This window comes from Ochlerotatus camptorhynchus, unplaced genomic scaffold (assembly GCF_037179485.1).
Source record: "Ochlerotatus camptorhynchus isolate MF236.1 unplaced genomic scaffold, CSIRO-AGI_Acam_v1.1 ptg000067l, whole genome shotgun sequence".
Classification (NCBI taxonomy): Eukaryota; Metazoa; Arthropoda; class Insecta; order Diptera; family Culicidae; genus Ochlerotatus; species Ochlerotatus camptorhynchus.
The window spans coordinates 2,634,278-2,655,496 of NW_027040557.1; the positions used below are offsets into that span (position 1 = coordinate 2,634,278).

The following is a 21,219-nucleotide window of genomic DNA, read 5'->3' on the forward strand; positions in this document are numbered from 1 at the left end:
AGCTCAATAACCCAAATTTGAGTCAAACGCACATAGTAGTTTCCATTTAACACCAGCAAACAAATTCTTCCTCTAGTATATTCTACCCAAAATTAAGTTTAATTCACGTAAATTTAAAAATATGCAATTTACTCAAAAGTAACTTATTGGGCTGAACTATATCGTTGTGTCGAATCTCTCGTTCCTTTTTTGACAACAATAACGAGTGCAAGTAAGAGACTCAACTCAAAATAAAGTAAAAAGAACTCAAATTTTGGGTAGTATTTTTTCTCCGTGTAGGTTCGACCCAATGTTTACGTTTCGGAAGCTGTGGGAAACATTGCGAAATAAATTCGTAAATGTATCATGTTCAGAAATTCTTTCATTTCTACCCATTTACAATGCCAATTTCATGATTAATGTTATCATGTGAGTGTGTGTGTATGTATTTTATCAACAAAGTCCTTCCTGATCTTGTTATTTTACCTGCTGGTGGTTATCTGACTTTCCAATTTCTGTTCGGTACCAGCAAAGAGAGAAAGAAGAGTCTTGTTAGCTCATCAAAGCCACTTTATAAACTCCTCCATTCACATCGTTCAAATTTATACCTGATTAATCCTACAGAGCATGTTACTTAAGCGCATGGGTACTGGCTGGTAGCTTACTTGAAGATCTTGCCCTGGTTGAACTTGCGACCTTCCTTATCGGTACCGGCCCAGCTGAAGTACTGCTTAACCAGTGCCTTGGTTTCCTCCGAACTGGCATCCAGCTTCTTCCAGTCGTACACCTCGTAGTCGATCTGCCAATCGGGCGACAGGGTGAAGGCCAGATCCTGGCCGCGCCAGACCCAGATGCCGGAAATTGTGCTGTTGTTGTCCTCACCGAAGAGGCACACGGAAGCGAAGGCCTGCTTCCGCATCTTGTCCAATCGCTGGAACATTCCCGTGATCAGATTGCAGCTCATGAACACCTTGGTCAGCTCTTCGGAGTATTTGTATTCACCGTACCAGATGGAGTAGTGTTCCGGGTCAAACTTCTCAAAGAAGTACGGGATGGACTTGGCTTCATCCTCGTTCGAATAACAACGCTTAAAGTCGTCAAAGTTGAACGTACCCTTTGGCATGGAATCAAATGGATCCTTGGACTTGGGTTCTTCGGCCAGAGCCATTTCGGCGGCATCCATTTCTTCAACCGGTTCGGCTTCCTTCTTCTCTTTCTTAGCCGGGGCCGGCTTGGCCTCCTTTTTCTCCTTCTGCTGGACAGCTCCGGTCTTGGTCTGGAATTCGGCTAACTTCTTCGCATCGAATTCAGCCACCTTAGCGCACAGAGTGAAGTTCTTGACGACGGCCTTAACCTGCGGCTGGTTTAGGACCGTTGTGAACCAACGGGTCACACTGCCGAACGGAGCACGGAACGACGGGTCCAGAACATGCTCGTAAGCACTCAGTAGAGTGGCAAAGACAACGATATCGGCCAACGTGAGACGTTCACCAACCAGGAATGTCTGATGCAACAAACGAGCGTTCAGGGCTCCCAGAGCAGCCTTCAAATCCTGCTTGGCACGCTCGACGTTGTTCTTCTGATACTGGATGATTCCGATCATGGGGAAGACCCAAGCGTGCACGGCCGGCAGAAGTTCATTGTCGGCCAGGGACAGGAATGACAGGACTTCAGCCTTCTCGAGATCGGTCTTGCCACGGAGCTGCTCGTTCGAGACGTAGTGGGCAATGGCGTTGCTCTCGGTCAGAAACTTGCCATCGGCGGTCTCGAAAGCCGGAACCTGCAAAAGAATTAATCACCAACATTACCAAATCGTCTTTTAAACCGAAACAAAATCTGTAAAACCATACCTTTCCGAGTGGGAACTTCTTCAGGAAGGCCTCGCTTTTGTTGGTCTGACCGAAAACGAAATCCGATGCAACGGTAACCTTGGCTCCGGAGAACTGGGCCGCAATCAGCGCCTTGTAGGCACGGAAATTTTCCGGATAAGTGTACAGAGTCTGCAATAAGTCAATGTTCAAACATTAGTCCTCCCAAAAAAATCGAATAATCTTCTAAAAATATCTTCCATCATCATCATGATTCCGGTTCATTCCATCTCGCTCACTCACACCGCTGCAGTGTGAACTCTTCAAACCCCCCCCTTGCCCATACACACACACGACTCGACTCCGTACGCCATCGACGAACAAGGCATTCATTCTCCCTGCCGGTTCCAAACTTTTCACCGGTTAATTCAATGAATTTCCATCACCAGACTAACGGTTCTAACCCGGACCCGATACGGATACTTACACCGGCCATTTCTAGCAACGTTTGAGCACGATTACAACAGAAGTAAACTCGATTTTCAGCCGTTGATTGCAAAACTCATGTGTTTTGCACGTACGTGTCTGCCCGCAGCGGAAATGAAGAGGAGGTCGCCACCGTCGCCGTGTCGGTCGAGTCGAGCTGGAAACGTCAGATGTCGGCAGCCAGCGAATAATTTGACAGCGCTTAGACGAGTTTGACAGGCGTCAAAAGTTAATGCGCTGACGGCGGCGGCAGATTTCGGGAGCTTTTAAGCTGAGATGCGAACCAATTAGACGAGCGGCGTAGTTATGACCAGGCTGAGTGCTGCTTGCAGGGGTGTGCCGTACACGGATTATACACGGTCGATGTTGACCCAATTTCGTCAAAAGTGGATTTACTTAAAAATGGGTTGAATTTGCAGAAGTTTTCTCCAGGCAAAAACCATGGAAAACTACACAGCAAAAAAAAATGTAATATCGATCAATGTAATTCAAGCTGATGTATGAAATAATGATGTAATAGCAAAAAGCAGATTCAATGTTACATCAATGGATGTAATTTTGTTCGCAAAATCGATGTACATCGTACAACGTTTATTACACAACCGATGGATTCACCTGGTTGCTGCAGTTTGGATGTAATATTTAACAACTTTTTTTTTCTGTGTAGGAAAAGTTTCTCGAATATGAAGGAAATCCATGCAAATTTAACACAGTTTAACAAAGAGAGTATGCACAGAAAAAAAAGTTGTTGAATATTACATCCAAACTGCTGCAATCCAGGTCAATCCATATCAACCTTGTTTATTTAAGGTGGGCTGCGGTTAATATGAAGTAGCCGAGTATTCAGTATAAAGAATGTATCTTTAGCGGAGCCGGTGGTGTACACTCAAAAAATAAATCACATTTCCAATGGAACATATCCATTAGGATTTCACATAACTTTCATGTGATCTCATGATTGGGAATCGCATTACAAAATCACATGAATCTTATGTGCCCAATGAAATTTATGTGATTTATCACATAGAATTCATGTGATCATATGAATGTTATGTGAATTTCAGATAAAAAACATTAATTTTGTTATTGGAAAAATATCATGTGCGTTCCCAATGGAAACTACATTAAAACTTTTTTTTTGTACACACAAACAACAAAAATTGTATCAATAAAAATAATGCATTTTTATCTTGAAAGTGTCCCTAAATTCCTTGTTTCAACAATGAAAATATTCGAAATAAAAGTCAGTTTTTCAAATTGAAAGTTTTTCTTTCACTTTTGATCCGTGATTTCAAAAGTGCATAGTTTTAAAACAAAAGTTGTACAACTGTCAAAATACCTCTTCATCGATGTTTTCACTGGCTGCACTGAAATCTCATTTGCCGCCTTTTCCGTTAGTCTGGCTGCTGTGAATATGACATCCAGCTCAGAAGTAGCAACTCGAGTGATTCTTCCCATTCAGCATCTTTTCTTCAATGGATATTCCGGCATTATTTGCTGGATCTACGAAGTGATCAAAGTGCAATTGACATTCCAAATGGTAAGTTCGATATTTTCAATGTTATTGTTTCGGATTTTTAGATTCTTTTTTATATCAGACTACGCAATTAGCCAGGACGACCTGTTGAAGGATCAAGCCCTACGGAAGCGCTACGCAACCTCTGCCTTCAATGTTGGCCTCCTAGCAGCACGAGTACTTTTTATATCTTTCGTTGCATAACGTTAAATTAATATTGTAAACCAGAATAAAAATAAATAAATAAATAAATAATTTTTGAGCATTTTTGCTTGAAATCAAATGATTGTTTAGAATATAAAATAAAAAATTAAGTAATTTTGTTAAAAATCTTCGTTATCAATTTCAAAATATGGTGTTCTTCTATTCAAAATAGCACTTATTGTTTTATTAATATCTCATGTTCAATCCAAAAGTTTGTTTTGAAATATCATGAATCCGTTTTTATTTCCAACACTGCCAAACTTTTCATTTGACAGCAGTACAATTAATTTTGATAATTTCAACTTTTAAAAGCAGTGAGCAGGCAACTTTTGATTTGACGGTTGGCTGATTTTCGTATTAAAAGCTTACCGCTTTCTGCCACAGTTCAGCTTCGAACCTGTTCGGATACGGTTGTGTATAAGTTTATTTCTGTTTTGTGCGTGCGTTCGCTGATTTTGCCAGATTAGCGCTGGCACTCTGGCTCCCGGACGGTTATACGTGTGTGATTGGTGGTTTTCTCGCTTTCCGAGAAGTTTTGGAATCGAAAAAGAAAACGTGATGCTTGCAGGCATCAGAAGAAATGTCGCTATCTGCGTTGTTTGTTTTTTTCTTCGCTTGTGCTCCCGGTACAGAAATTTGTGACGTCGCGAGTGATAGTTTTTGATTTCAGTTTGTTTACGCGTTGTATGATTTTGTGAGCGGTCGCTTCGTGTTCGCGTCATGGAGCAATCGACTACATTCGACCAGAGGATTGATCCCCGTAGGGCGGGTCTATGATCGGAGCTACTACACATAGCTGCTTGCAAGGGATTCAGTTGGACTGATTTGGTGAGATTGTTCCTTTTTTCTACTTTTGTCTATTTAAACTTAATTTCTATGAATGCGTATCGTTTGGAATCATTTGATTCGGATGAGACTCTTAACTTTTATTTGTTTACATTGTGTTTCAATTGGTATTCTTAAGAACTTCACAAAATAAGGTTTCAATATTTAAATTGAGCAGCTCGACTAGCCTGGTGGCTGCCGCTTTTGCTTACTGAGTAGAAGACCGTCGGGGATCCACATTGTAAAGATTCCCTATTTTCAGCTTTTTTACAGGCTGGAGTTGTTGTTTGAACCATTTAGTTTATCAATTTAATTTATCTGTATAACAATTATTCACAAGCATTCTTCCAGGTCAATTCAAGAATAGTTTGATGATGATAAATCTTCCTAATATTCACATTACAGTTATGACCCGATCCTGTCAATCTCTCCGCGCATCAGACTGTTATTTTTCAATAATTCCACATAATTGTAATTTCATACCTTCCTCCTTCAAGATGAATGTTTAAGATACACATACTTTGCTAGCTGACAAAATGGGGTCATTGCTGTATAATTATTCTCTTTTTGCAGCCTTCATTCAGACTGGATCTATTGATTTAAATTATTTGAGTTTTCTTCCAGCTCTTTGATGACGGAACATCACTAGATTTATACTGTAATGATTCACTCTTACAGCTTTCACCCTGGTTTTGTCTGTTGATTTGATTTGTTTGAATTGGTTTTCAGCTCTTTGGTGTTGGCAGTCGCTGCCCGTAAAAAAAAGAACCGTAGAGGTACAATGAAATGTATTGTAACCATACAATAGAGTTTATGGTATTTACAATAAATTGTATTCTCCACAAAGATAAAATAACAATAGAATGTATTGTGTCCACAACAGAATCTATGGTAAATGGGGTAATATACAATGGAACAAGGGGGTCGTTATGTATCTTAACCATACACACAAAAAACTAAAATTGTATCAATAAATATGATGCATTTTCAAATTAAAAGTTTCCCAAAATCCGTAGTTTCAACTGCGAAAATATTGAACATAACATTTATCTTTTCACCTTAAAAGTTTTTCTTTGACTTCTGACTTGTAAATTTAAAAGTGCATTTTTTGAAAGTAAAGTTGTACAACTGTCAAAAATACATCTTTAGAGGTCGTTTTTACTGGCAGCACTGAACTCTAATTTACCGCCTTTTCCGATAGTGGAAATTTGGTCAGCCGTCTGTTGTAGCAATTTGGGACAACAAATTTTTAAAAGTAAGTCAATCTGTGAATCGTTGAAGTTATTGTTGGTTTAATGGATCTCTTTATTGGGAAAACCATTTATATTGTTTTTCGACATTCATATAGACTCCCACTGAAGACCATCACTGTTTTCCCGAAACAGTTTGCTCCATCCCATCGTCCACAACCAGCGGAACTGATGGAGTAAGTTCACTGCATCAGCTGTGGTTGTTCCGCCGGAAAAGCCTAATGTGGACATCAAACGGAAGGTCTCCAACGGGCAAGAATGCCGTTTCGTTAGATCATCGATTGAAAATTGAATTTCTCTAGTAGGGCACCAGATTCACACGGAACATGTATTACGCTACCCTGGAGTGGTGCTGGAAATTTGTTGAAAAGTCTCCGTTTGCCAAAGTGTCACTTCCTTTATATCATAAATGGCATTTGACGATGCGATAAATGGCATACGAATAAAAAAGTGATTTTTATTTATTGATTTATATGATGAATATACATAATAATTAGAAATGATTAGAAAATGAGTTTGAATACTTTCTTTTTAAGCTTAAGAACTCTTAATTTGAAAATAATTTCATTTTGCGATAAAAATAAATATTACTACCCTGAAAACGGCATCATTTGAAGTGAAACAATTCATATGTCATTTTAAAAACCTTGGTTTTTATTTTGACGGTTCTACAATTTGATTCAAAAGCTTCAACTTTTAAAATTAACAATGAGGGAAACTTTTAATTTGACAAGTTTCAGCTTTTTATTTTGAAAGCTCTGTACTTTCTACCAAAAAGAACCAATGATAACTTTTAATTCTAACAATGTTTTTTTCAATTATATTAACGATAATTTTTTGTGTGTACGAAAAATCACTTTTTCCCGAACAAACTTGAACCATTTACCATTAATTGAATTGTTGTTCTATTGTTGAAAACTCTTACTAAATAGTACGTATTATACATCTAATGTAATAACAATATGCTAAAATTTCGTGTACTATATACGCACAATAAGATCGATTGTGGCCAATAGGTTTGCTTGTAATTGTATTTTATGTTATGGTAATTGTATGGTTATTTTTATCCGGAGGGCGATCAATTTTGCTCATGCTCATGCTCTAAGTTCATTTTCAGCATTTCGATGATGGAACGTCTTCAGATTTATATTATAATGGGGCTTATTACGGATGTCACATCACGGTGAAAAGTTGTCACTTGTCGTCACGGTGAAGTGATTCCCATTTGATTTGTACGGTAATCACGGCTCTTATTCTGAGTATCACTTGCTTATCACCGTGTAGTGACACCCGTAATAAGGCCCAATGATACACCATTTGGTTTTGGCTTCGGGCAAGTCCAAGTATAATGCATGATAACACTGATTCATTTAAAGCCATGGTCGCATCACTTATCAAGGTGAATCCTGATCCAACGAACCCAACTTACTAACAAAATCTCCTTTTCTGTGTCTTTTGTTGGGGTGCAGAGGTAAACACGGCCCACAAACAACAAAGCTCACTCTAATATTCCTTCCCTACTCCCACCTGATTGCAAGGACGTGGCCAGCGCCGTTATTGATCTACAACATATAGAGTCACTGAAACTTGTACAATGAGAATGGACGGTCACTCCCAGCCCCATTCAGTTGATTCATTGTACAATTTCACTGATTCTGATCAATCACGGAGTGCAGTCAATCTAAGCTAAGCTACCCGTAAAAAAAAAGAACCATAGAGGCACAATGAAATGTATTGTACTCATACAATAGAATTTATTGTATTTACAATAAATCATATTGTCTACAACGATAAAATAACCATATGATGTATTGTTTTCACAATAGAATCTATGGTAAATGGGAAAATCTACAATAGAATAAGGGGGTTGTTATGTATCTTAACCATAGGAAAAATCACTTTTTCCCGAACAAAGATGAGCCATTTACCATTAATTGTATTGTTGTTCTATTGTTGAAAATTCTTACTATATGGGACGTATTGTAAATCTATTGTAATAACCATATTTTAAAATTTCTTGTACAATATACGTACAATAAGATCGATTGTTGGTAATAGATTTTGTTGTGATTGTATTTTATTTTATGGTAATTGTATTGTTATTTTTTACCGGGTAGCTATTGATTATCCTATTTGTATAGTGTTTATAGTACTACATATCTTTCATTATTGACTTTACATCATTTAATATTATTGTAAATTACATTTTATTATACACAGCAAAAAAAGTTGTTGAATATTACATCAAAACTGCTGCAACCAGGTCAATCCATCGGTTGTGTAATATCACATTGTACGATGTACATCGATTTTGCGAACAAAATTACATCCATTGATGTAATATTGTATCTACTTTTTGCTATTACATCATTATTTCATACATCAGCTTAAATTACGTTGATCGATATTACATTTTTTTTTTGCTGTGTACTTAATTCTTAATTTTAGCTATTATGAGCGGCTCCAGGGAAGCATAGTGTCAGCTTGAAAAGAAATCTGAATCGTTCATTATCTGTTTTGTAAAAATCTTGTTTTTATTGTATCTTGTTACATGGCATTATAACGCATTTTCAATATTACATTACATTTAAATAAGTATTAACCCGGTTACACACATTTCAGGTCATCCAGGTCTTAAATAAGATGGGATCCGTTCCTTTTATCAACAGTTGTGATATTGCATCATATGCTAAAAATATATGATTTATCGCGCATTTCTGTTGTTCATTACATACCAGGTGAGGCTTAATCATGTTTTGCCATCTAGTGTTTTGGTTTTGAGATGCTCGATAACCTTAGAGGGATCGGTTTTGCTTAATGAGAAGAACATCATGGGTTTAATCCCAAGCTCTCCCACAACATAACACAACACGAACATATCAAGTATCATTCTAGCTAAAAATATTTATTTGCATAATATAACCTGGAAATTTCAGGGTTACATCTTCCTTATTGGGAGCTGAGGAGACATAGAGCTGCATCATATTGTATGTAAAATAATTATTATTTTCATTGCGGAATACCAGTTTTTTTTATCCATATAAATGTATTTTCATTATTACGTATTTTAATGTTCTGATATATTTCATTTCTCCATTACATATGTTTACTATATATATAAATAAATACTGGGTTGGGAGGGAGCATCAGGGTATCATTTGACCTGGAACTGGACGATTGGAGTGGTAAGACAACCGGAGTCTAGGAGGGAATAAACACTATCATTTTCTTTATCCTACCGATTCGATTGTGATGGTGTGAATTCTACTCCAACAGTTTCATGGAGATTGACGCGCCCTTCTTAACAAACCATCCTGTAGGAAGCTTAATAAGTATTGCGAATTGCGTTATTCGATTTGTTGGATCGTATCGTTGGAAGGAGATTCTTAAATTCCCGTGGATTTCGCGTAAGTACCTCTGCTTACGGGTCCACCCCACCGTTTTTGGCCCTTCATACAGCGATATTGTGAATTCAGATCGGTAGCTCAAATTGATCTTGCTATTAAGTGGAGCTGCATACAAAACAAGATCTTCGAAGGGATGGTGGCTACCTTACATACATACATACAAAAGCTTACCGCTTTCTGCCAAAAAGAACCAACGCAAACTTTTAATTCTACCAATGGATTTTTTAATTTTAGCAATGATTATTTTTTGTGTGTAGTGGTAAGCGTGATTACCTCTCACCCCAGCAGGCCTGGGTTCAATCCCAGTCAGCGCCACCGGGATGTTCTGAGGCATAACATCTCTGATCACGCCTTCCATCGAAAGGGAAGTAAAGCCGTTGGTCCCCGGTTCATGAGTTGATGGGTCGATAGGTACATGGAACTGAAAAACTACCCAAAATTAAGTACTTTTCCCTCAAATGCCGGAAGAGCGTCAAGCGAAGTCAATATTCAGCAGGGATCCCGGAAGAGGACGTTGGCTTCGGGGTAGGCCACGCACGCGTTGGCTTTGTGCAGTTGAGGAGGACATTAGGTCCTTGAACGTCCAAGGCGACTGGAAGCGATTGGCTCAGGACCGAGACCAATGGAGACGGTTACTTCGTTCGGCGAATTCAACGAGTCGTCACCCATCAGGTACTCAGGCAGGTACGTCATTAATCAAAATTTTATTAAGGTAACCACATTTACAGTGACAAAACACAAATTCCGTGTTCCGTTTTCCAAACTAAAATCATGACAAAAATGAGTATTCCAAATTTACCGTACCGATAATCCGCCGCCGAAATATTGACCCCACTTTTCACCTTGTTTGTGTGCGTGTGCCTTTGCAGCAGCAACATTTTCTTGTAACGTCAAAAATCATTCCGTCTTCGTCTTCGCGTTCGTCGGTCCAAGAGGAAAAATTTATCCCATCGTCGCGTTCGCGATCAAAGTAGTGGAGACACCGGTCGAAAAGGGAAACTTTTTTACGCGTATCACGCAATCACCGTTCGCAACTCAAACTATCGGTAAAGTGTTGCGAAAAGAATTTCGTATCGGACCGGCAATCAGTTCACCTGTTCAAAAATGTTCAAATTGTGGAAAATCGTCAGCGAAAAAGTAAATGTAAGTTTCTTCCCCTCTTCTCTGCTCGATTTTTCATGACCCGTTCGGTACTCGGCAACGCAAAGAACGGGGTACGTCAGTGTTGCCGGGAGATGGGATTTTGTTGTATGGTGATAGAATAATCATAACTAAATTATTATTCAAAGTTGTTTACAGAAGAAAATTAGTAGATTTAATCTACTGGAAAATGATATTGCTCGTAGGTTTAAATGAAACATGACATCTACTCTTTTGCTAGGATAGTTGTTGTATTGTTGAAGAACGCTGTTGGGATAAATTTCATGTCCTGACATTAATTTCATCAAAAATGGTATAGGTTGACACCACGGTAGAAAATCTCACCACTACTTTCTCGCTTTTTTCCGTGCTCTTGAATCCCAAATCCCACTCCTAGTGTCGGCTGTCGTGTGGTGTGCGAGTGCGATGTTCATCTTCTGGCTTTTTTTTCGTTTTTCATTCGTGTTTTTTTCTACTTACGACGAATTTGAAATTGCTGTTGTGTGCGTGCCTCCGGGTGTGTGTTTACATTCGATACGTGCGGACGATTGCTCTGCTGCTGCGTGTGAGTGTAGTGGTGTCATCTTGCCAGTCACAAACAGCGATGGAGAATGTGAAACGTCAAAACTTTACTCTTTCTCGGATCCATGGAAGCAGCAGCAAGCAGGTTCTTGTGGAAGAAGATCAGCGCACAGACGGAGGAAAAGTTCGTGCGTGTAAAACTCCGTTGTTTTGGCAAGAGTATTTTTTCAGTGAAATTTTGTGCACAAAAGTGTGAAGAACTTGAAGTGAACATTTTGGGACCCACCGGGGAAAAGTTTGTGGTTGCAGTGTCGGAGGAATCCCGCAGGAGGAGAGTGTTTTTGTTCAAAGTCGGAACGGTGGCAATCAAAAGCGGTGGTCCCGATGTGGTTGAAAAATTGTGGCACTTGGAACGTGGCGATTGCACAAAACAACTGTGAAAAGTGAGTAGGGAGTGTGGCACTAGAAAGGGTGACCGAACGGGCTAGTTTCGATTTTCGGCTGGAAAATGGAAGAAGCAAGGTTTCAGGGATTGTTACTGCTGCAAGGAAGGGGATCATTCTTTGCACACCGAAAGGGACACAAGGGTTTATCGATTCTTCTCTCTACACCACTGACTGCCACACTGGTGTGTGGCATTTTCTAGAGATTGATTTTGATATGGTGTTATGTGAGGAGGAGTTTGTCTGTCTGGAGATTGGATTTTGGTTTTCCAGAATAAAAATAGCACCAGGCCAAAACTCGGCGGTAGAGTACTTTTACGCATTTTTTATTCTTCGTTCAAGTGGCGTGTATGCTGTGGCCTTGAAATTGATTGAAGGGACCCTGTTTGCACAGTCTCTGCACGGTAGTTTAGTGCATAGTGGGGATTTTTCACTGCTTGCGAACAAAGCTTAATGCTTCTAATCGCAGTATATTGTGTTACGTTTCGTCGGAATCCATAAAATCCGTCTAGCGGGCAAAGGGACTGAGTTTGATGGCCGTGGGTTCAAACGAGGAAGTTCGATGAACGGATTAGTGAAAAATCGATGACCTGAAATTCGATCAATGCGAGATGCTGACAATGTAATGGGAGTTCGTTGGTGGATGGAGGTAAGTAAAACTATCTCCCTAATCTTGCAGTGTGGAGAAAACTTGGACGAATCGAAAAATGTCATCCGTAGAAAGGTGTAGCATTCCGAATGCTCCTCAATGATGCAAAAAAGGTTGTTTGCAAACTTGGAACATGGAATTGAAAACATCTCTGATGCTAAATTTTGACACTAAAATGAGATAATTATTCGCGTGAAATGTAAAGAAAGCATTGCATCCAACCTGTCGAAAAACAATCGTGATTTTACGTAAATTCAATATAGCACAAAATGAATGTGAGATGAGTGTAATTCGAAAATCTTGTGTTTATCACGTTGGATTCTGATGTCTGAGTTGTTTACACAGTCCGCAGTCATCTCAGAGCGACACAGTATAACATAGGTATTTTGTAACTTTTAATATCTCATCAAAAAAGTCGTCATTGATCCGCTGTTCCACAAAAAGGATGGGTAAGGTGAGATTCGTTAGGGGCTGTTCATAAACTACGTAGACACTGTTACGAGATTTGAGACTCACCTCTCCCCCTCCATGGAAATTTTGATGGACCACAGACAAACGCCAAACCCCTCTCCTCTCCTAAGATGTCTACGTGTTTTATGAACAGCCCCTTATCATGAAAAGAAGACTGACATCGTGTTCTACTACTTAGTTTTTGATGTCTGTGTTGGAAAAGGTTGCTAATATCTCAAAATGTCCAGTCTTAGTTTCCGAATATTGTAATTTTTTGTTAATCCTGGATCTTGAATTTATATGTATGGAATCTTGAATTTGTTTCAATGTTTGAAATTACTAAATTATTTCTTTGAAACTTATCTCATTATATCTTTGCAAATTTCTCAAGGTTTTCCTTAAGTCTTCAGAAGTACTTTTAATTTAAAGATTTCCCTTAAAAATCTTATAATTCTGTCCGGTATTGAGCATGATTGACCGCCCACGGTTGATACTCTGTTATTGCCACAGAGAATCAATAGCCGATGCTTGGGACTAGCAATCATCCTCAAGGTGAAACAACTGGTGATCTCAAACTAGCCAATACCTGCGCCGGCCACGCCCCAACGCAGGTCAAGAAAGGAATGGTAGGAATGTGTTGACGTGACACTCGCTTTGATGAAAGCCGAGAAATCCTCTGCACTTCCACGAGAATATTGGGTAAGAGAGTTGATTTTGCAGCAGGATTCGTTTTGGTAAACGATAAGCTGAATTGATGTCCTAACGATCATATAACGCAAAGGAGCTTAGTATTGAACCCATGGTATTCTGCTCAGTAAACAAAAATGTTAGCCACTAGGCAAACGAGCTCCTTTTTAATCATCGAGCTGCTGTTATTACCATGTAGTCATATTAACAAATAAAACGATTGATGAATCTGGAATGGGAATGGGCCTGAGATTAGACTTATGATGTTTTGCTCAGTAAGCAAAAACGATCGCTCTAAGGCCACCGAGCTCCTCATATCACATCATACCATTCAAACCCAGCACCGATGAAGACGACAAGTTTCTGAAAATACAGGACAAACAAACGATTTGACCATCGATCTCTTTAATATGAAAGGGCCTGCCACGCGACGTTCAGTAGTATAATTCTGTCCGATATTGTCTAAAAAAAATTCTCCATATCAGTCTTGGAATTTTGTGCAAGATTGGTGTGCGGAGTGACCTACCCCTTGGGTATTGAGGTAAATGCTTATTCAAAATCTGCATTAATAATGGAACCGAGATCCAAAATCGAAATTAATTTGGTGCACTGGAACTATTTTAAATAAGTGTGATTACAGTAGCAAAAATCACCATCATAGTGCCCCTCGGTGGGACTTTGTATGGGAGTGAGCTGACAATTTGTTAGTTTACTGTCAAACAGTAAAGTTATTATTTTGCTTTAAATCTGGATTTAAACATCGAGATGAAAGTCTATGGGTTCGAAAAAATTTCATTGTGTTCAGAAATCGAAGCTCTTTCAAATGAGGTATAATAACCGATATATTTTTCAAAACTGAAGAACCCAACTCTTCTCAAAATGCCCCAGAGAGGATCTCTAGCAGTTTTCTTGGAATTCTCTTGAAACTTTCCTTAGAATTCCTTTTGGAAATTTCATCCGAATCTCCTGGAACACTACTCAGCGTTTCTTTGGAAATATCTGAAAACGTTCAAAGCTTCGCAATTATTAGGACAATCTAAGAAAGTAAAAGATTGTATCCAAGACACGACCGTAGATTTGACGTAGGATTGCGAGCTCGGTATCAATATTCAGCGACTGTGTTAGGGAAACCACTGCTTCCCATCACGGAGACTTCTTGTTTTCTGAAAAGAAAATTACGCATTTTCGTGCACAAAACGCACGGAATTTTGGTTTATTAATAGAATTTCTTGCTGAAATTTTCAAGTCGCGAGATATTCGCGATCAATCATATAAATTCGAGATTTTTTGCTTTATTCTGGTTAATTGATAAGGTCATTGCGAAAATTTTTGTGTACCACTTAAATGCTGTTACGCATTTGAGCACAATCGTTTGGTTGCTGGGCACATTATCAAAGAGCTTTGAGGGTGATGTGGCTGGCAAGCGAATTTCCAATGAAAATCAGCTCTTAAACAACAATAATTTATGGTGGTCCTAAAAATAACCGTTTTGTCGTGATGGTTGAATAATGCTGAGCTATTAGGGTGTTCAATATGGATGAGGCTGGCGAGCTGTATGTTGTTTGGAATGTGAGTGACGCGCTTGGCATAGATGGGCCATAGCGCCTGACGACGACTCACCGATCAGTAGCGGTGAGGTTTCTTCCTCCTTCTTCGGTGAATGGACGCTCATATGGGCTGCAGCGCGCTGCTTGCGGGCAGTCTTTCGTTGTGTACAATGTTCAACGTCACGCGTTGAAAGCACTGCTGCAGTTGCTGATGACGACCGGACACCACCACTCACCATACGCGGTGATTGAATAAACACCGTTCGGCGCAACTGAATGGAATTCAATTTTGAAATCTGTGTTAGGGAAAGCGCTTTTTCCAGGCAATCAATGATAATTTTAATCATTATTGCAACAGTAGGAAATTTGTGTAATTTTCAATAGTGACCTACTGAAAATTGATAATGTGTTAATTTTAGCAGATTCGTAAAAAAAATTCCAATCGATTGGCTTGTTTAGAATTAAAATCCATCAGCTTTTGACAGAGTTATAAGTCGTCAAAACCTGACCACTTCTCGTAACGCGGTTGATTTTGGTTTTTTGAAATTGCACCCCCAATATGTTGCCGAAAGACGTAATCCTACGACAAAAAATATTAAATAGCGTATTCGCGGTATTCTTTTGTGCGCTTTGTTAATTGCCTGCAGCTCGGTCAGTGCTCTTTGCCGTCACCGTTGGAAGCAACAATTTTGACAATGTAAGGATCGAAATAAAGAACACAATTTCTTCTGCCTTTCCAAATGGCAGCGCAAAGTTCACCATGGGCGAGATTGCCTATTTCTTGAAAACACTGGATGCAAATCCAGGTGACATGGACGTGGTTGTATTCATCAAGTTTAAATCTGGAACAAGTATGTGTTATGTCCTGATGCGTTAACTTTCCATTATGCTAATGGAAAGGCAGTTGAGGTACGAATGTCGCTTGCGTCTGGCACCGTTCAATAAGTGCTAGTGTACGAACTTCATGGTATGCATGGACGTGGAAAATGAGATTCCCTCCTCGCTTAATTTGCTCAATCGGAAGGGAAATAAAGCTCGATTCAAAGTAAATCTGGACGCACGGTTTAATACACCACCGCGCCCCTGGTGGTTGGAACGAAAAACGTTTGACAGGCATTTGTTGATGTTTCATTGACGAAGAAATTGGTGAAAAGTTTTTCCCGATTGATCGACGTATCCCGAAATTATGGATCATGGAACTTGAGAAAGGAAAATGAATTGTGCACAAACATCTAGAGAACCCTTCGTGGTCTGCCTCAAAAGTAGCAAAAGCGTTAAAATTCCCAAAGTCAACGGTGAGTCTTGTAATCAAACGTTACAAGGATACTCTGAGTGTTGATAGAGCACAGCGCATCTATCATAAAAGTGGCACTAGGGACAAAGAGCTGATGAGAAAGGTGTTGAGGTAGGTGAAAAGCAACCCAGGTGCAGTGCTGAGATTTGTCATTGTCATCGACAGACTTTTGCGCGATATTGACAAAATTGTTTTTCACATAGTCAATGATAGACTTCCCTAATAAAAATTGTATGGTTAATTTGCTTAACGACGTGTTCTGGGTATCATCCAAACCATTTGTGGAATATTTCAATGATTTGGGTTATCGTTCGTTTATGGTTATTTTTTATTAGGGTTGATCCTCAAAAAAATCTTTGTCAAAATCTCATTCATTTTTTCGTCAATGACAAAGATTCACCTGGTAACAGAAAGGGTAATTTCTTGCATTCTGAGACACATTATTGTTATCCAAGCTGTTCAGGCCGTAGATGCTTGTTCACTTTAATGGCTCCATGTAATTGTTTTCCTCAAGCCATTTAATTTCATTTTAAATTTAGTTAATAAACAAATCAGCACATGTTCGTCACTGACAAAAATGCCACTGACAATTGACATGGTTTGCCTTGACGATGACTGTTAGCTCAAACGAGTGACCAAAGCAGAATTTTGAGTATCACCGTGTATTGTTGAAATTGTGCAGCACTGCCCAGGTGTCTCCATACGTGATTTGGCAAAGAAATACGATTCCAACTTTTCCACCGTGCGTAACATCTTTTCGAGAGAAAGATATAAGTCTTTTTGTGCCAGTTAACATCCGAATCGCTCCCTGGAACACAATTTAGTGGCCAAAATGCGAGCACGATTACTATACGAACGAGTTTTGACGAAATTTGATGGCTGTATTTTAATGGATGACGAAACATATGTCAAAATGGATTATAAACAAATCCCCGGACGAAAATGTTACCTGTCAACTGATCGTGTGGATGTCCCTTCCAGATATAAGTTTGTTTTTGCTGATAAGTTTGCTCGGAAACTGATGACTTGGCAAGGAATCTGCAGTTGTGGTCTTAAAACCAAGGTTTTCATCACATCTCACACAATGAAGTCGAAGATTTACATTAAAGAGTGTCTGAAAAAGCGCATTTTACCCTTTATTCGGCAACACAAGACCAACGTTATGGTTTGGCTGGATCCAGTCAGCTGCCACTACTCTAAGGAGGTACTAGAATGGTATGCTGCTAACAATGTTAATTTCGTCGCCAAAGAGATTAATCCTCCGAATTGCCTTGAGTTCAGACCGATCGAAAAATATTGGATGCGGTAAAGAAGTGACATATGCACAACAAATGCGTTTAAAGTGGAATAAGTTCGCCGGTACAATGTCACCAGCGACTGTGCAGATCATGATGGCATCGATCACAAGTAAAGTGCGACAGTTCGTTCGAAACGGTGAAATGTAATAACTTGTTATTTATCGTTTAAAAGCTGAACAAATACCCTTTTATTTGACGTTTTGATCAACCGTGTATGTTGTTTAATTCTTCAGTTGTGATCACTTGAATGCGTCCAAATTTACTTTGAATCGAGCTTCTTACACACTCAGAAATCATATCGTGTTCGTTTATGTTTTACGGAAATCTCAACAGCTGAATGTTCAGTAAAACTTTGGCCTTCATCTTGGAAGCTGTTTTACTTAAAAATAAATTCAAACATGTTCAACCTTATTCAAATGAACTAATCTTGTCATTGTAGCGAAGTATTAATTTTGTTGTAGCTTTGATACAATTAAACTGAATTATCTAAATATTACGGGTTAAAAATTACCAAAGTCTGTGATAATATTTAAGTGTGATGTATGACGAAGGGGCACCGGATGAATTCCTGCTCCAAGGTGAAGGCCCGGAAAGCTTGAAAAGCAACCAGAAGTTGAGAAAAGAGTAGATGTGCTGCATTAAGGTGGAAAACGAAATTGAACCTCAACTGACCTGGTGTCAGGAATGGCAGAAGCATTGGTCTGATCTGGCGGAATATGAAGTGATGCAGAGAAAAAAACAAGAAGATAAAACTGAAGAACTCAATCCCCCTAAATGAACAGCATCAAAATATTAGTTCCTCGGCTCCGTTGAGGCTGTGAAATACAGAACTTGTTCGTCAATTGGTCGGTCTATAATTGGGCTGTACTCACCGACAAACCGACATGAATCATCATATAAAATACAAAGAAATTTCTGATCAAAGCACAAAACTGACATCTGCCGCCGTGTTCGCGGAAAATATTTATCCTAGCCACGAAAACGCGTACAAAATGTATGAATTGGTTCGTGTCTAATCTATTTCGGACAAATTATTTTTATCTAGATAAAACATTTCTATGGTTTTGACAGTTGGGATCGCTGCACATTTGAATCGGCTGTTATGGATTCTCGATCAAGAGTTAAGTTTGAGTTTCATGTCGGTTTGTCGGCGATGTACTGCCCATAAAAGCATACAAGTCCCATTTGAGAAAACAGCAAGCCAAGAAAAACGCAGTTGAAATTTTATTTATCCGTAACTCTTATCGATGGGACAACCAAGTTTTGGTATTTTTCATGATATTTTCTGAACAAAACATGTGACTTTTAGTGCACAATTGAGTTCTTTAATTTTGAAAAATATATCTTTTTTATTCTTCATCTGAAAGAGCTTCGTTTTCTGAGCAGAGCGATATTTTTTTCGAACCCACACACTTTCATCTCGATTTTTAAATCAATAACTTCACTGTTTGACACTAAATTGACAAACTGACAGCTCTACAAAGTGATTCTCTTCATCGATTTTCTGTTTACAGCTAAGCGAAACAATTCAAGCTGAACTTTGTATTAGGTCCTAAGTAACACTGACAAGATTCTCTTCGTCGACGTTCTACTTGAATCCACTCGGCCCACGAATTTTCAGCACACATATCGATAAAAGAAGTTTTTATCTAGCATCTAATACGACAAACACAACAAGAAACGATCCTGTGCTCAAGTTATTAAGGCTGTGTTCCATTTGGTGAATTTTTACTTAAATTTGACAGATGGAAAGTAACCTGCTATTCCAGCAGACTTATTTCTGACAGACAAAGAATCAATTTGACAGACGCTTTCTCGAAAATCGGCCGATCTACAACAGAGGGATTTTCGAACATCTTAATTTATTTTCGAAGTGTCAAATCTAAGTGAAAATTTTCCAAATGGAACACAGTCTTAGTATTTGTTTTATTTGTTCAATCGGTAGATAAAAGATGTACCGAGAACTTATTGGAGGGATTCATGGCTAATTGATATCATCTCGATCAACTATGAAATGTTGCATAACATTGATGCAAAATTGTGCACTCTGTTTTTGTGTAGACATTTATTTTTAGCGTTTTGAAGTTGAATCGCTGAGGATCAATCTCATTACCATAGCAAAATTTCAAGAGTACAGATATCAGCTCTCACAAAACTTATAACAAAGAAACTGGAACTTCACGTTTGTTGCAGTCCAGTACACAAGGAGTTTCTATTTCATGAGTGATGTCACAACCGTCCATGATTTATGTCCTAGAAATCTTGAAGTGAAAGGGAATATCAGCCATCATGACGGTCATTGTTGGACGCTTCAATGAATCACCTAAACAAAGCCTTACTCATATCTGATTGTAATTTAGGAACCAAATGAAATAGAATATGTATTCGCATTTTTATGAGGTCCTGAATTTAACCAAGTTTTAATAAGTAGGAAATCCAAAATATGTACATAGGACCGAAATCATAGGTTACTTCTACTGTATTTTAAATCAATATCAAGAAAAAATGCACGGGAATTTCACTACGCAGCTTAACGTAGTCTACGTCAACCCTGCGGTCGTGTCTTGTACACAACCCCACCAATTTTGTTTAGTGTAATATGCGATAAGCAATAAGCATGTCTGACAGCTATACAAAGTGATACCGACGGGCGCTAATAAGGTGATTTTTGCAAATGTAATCGTACTTATTTAGAATAGTTCCAGTGTACCAAAATTGATAAAATTTTGGATTTGGGTTCCATTTTTAATGCAGATTAAGAATATCCATTTAGCTCAATGCCTCTAAAGAACCCAATTCAAAATAAAGGTAGCTTACAATCGATTCTAATAGATAACTGATAAAAAATCATATGGGGCTGTTATGCTTTTATAGGCAGTGTAGCTCAGTAGTTAAGGTGTTTCGCTGTGAGATCCTTATTCTTGTAACCACTTCGGATCTTTAAGTGCACAAATATCAGCTTCTACGATTCGTACCACAATGAAACTGTTAAGGGCCACCCACATTAGATCCGTTTGCGTTGCGTTGACGTAAATTTGACAGTTAGACAATAGATTTAGCTGTCACTTTGCCGCAACGCGTCCGATTCGGATCTAATGTGCATGGGCCTTTACTCCACGTTTGCTGTACTGCAGCAAACATAAAATAGCAATTTTGGGTGAATTAATTTCCGAGATGTGTGTAATTCCAAATTTGAAGTGGAAGTGCATGTATAGCCTACGGGTGGCAATTTGTGGACTCTACAAGGAATCTTAACCCTCCGTTACTCGCGCCAACTTTTATAACACGAGTACTCGCGCGTTGTACTTTCAACAGTGTGAGTTTTCCATTGCCATTTTGCAGCCGAGCTACCAATCGATATGAAACCAACGGGTATTCATTAAAAAACTTGTTTTTAACTAAACAAGCTAAAATTTTATCACAGTTAACCCACAAAAATGCGGATAATAGAGAAAATGTGAATGGAAACCGCGTAAACGGTGTCCGTACTACGTGGGATTTGACTTAATTGGTTACAACATGGAAAATCTCGAGATCCTGACCAGATAGAAAATAACTGCCTTCGGCAAAGTTGTTTTAGAGATCATAATCTTTTCGCTGGTGGAGAGTAGTTCAGAATTTTCTCACTACGTAGCGCTAGAATACATGTGCAATTATCGCATGTGATACATCTCGAGATCATGACCAGATAGAAAATTACTGCCGTTGACAAAG

At 38.8% G+C, this 21,219-nt stretch overlaps 2 protein-coding genes across 6 annotated transcripts in view; one reads left to right on the forward strand and one right to left on the reverse strand.

The window, feature by feature from the left end:
* Nucleotides 1–395: 395 nt before the first annotated feature.
* eEF1gamma (elongation factor 1-gamma) lies at nt 396–2,425 on the reverse strand. The gene is made up of 3 exons (XM_065216754.1): nt 2,275–2,425; nt 1,830–1,979; nt 396–1,759 (listed from the first exon to the last, which is right to left on the reverse strand). The coding sequence occupies exons 1-3, from the start codon at nt 2,281–2,283 to the stop codon at nt 641–643; spliced, it is 1,278 nt and encodes a 425-aa protein (XP_065072826.1). The 5' UTR covers nt 2,284–2,425; the 3' UTR covers nt 396–640.
* An 8,002-nt stretch (nt 2,426–10,427) lies between these two features.
* Nucleotides 10,428–21,219, forward strand: part of Usp1 (ubiquitin specific protease 1) — a 473,693-nt gene continuing 462,901 nt past the window's right edge. For 3 of the 5 annotated variants that reach the window (XR_010517412.1, XR_010517411.1, XM_065216769.1), the window contains exon 1: nt 10,428–10,618. The gene's annotated coding sequence lies outside the window, so the exon portion shown is untranslated. Of the gene's footprint in view, nt 10,619–11,217; nt 11,581–11,740; nt 12,230–21,219 lie in introns of those variants that run through there. The other 2 variants (XM_065216770.1, XM_065216771.1) reach the window with 2 other exon arrangements.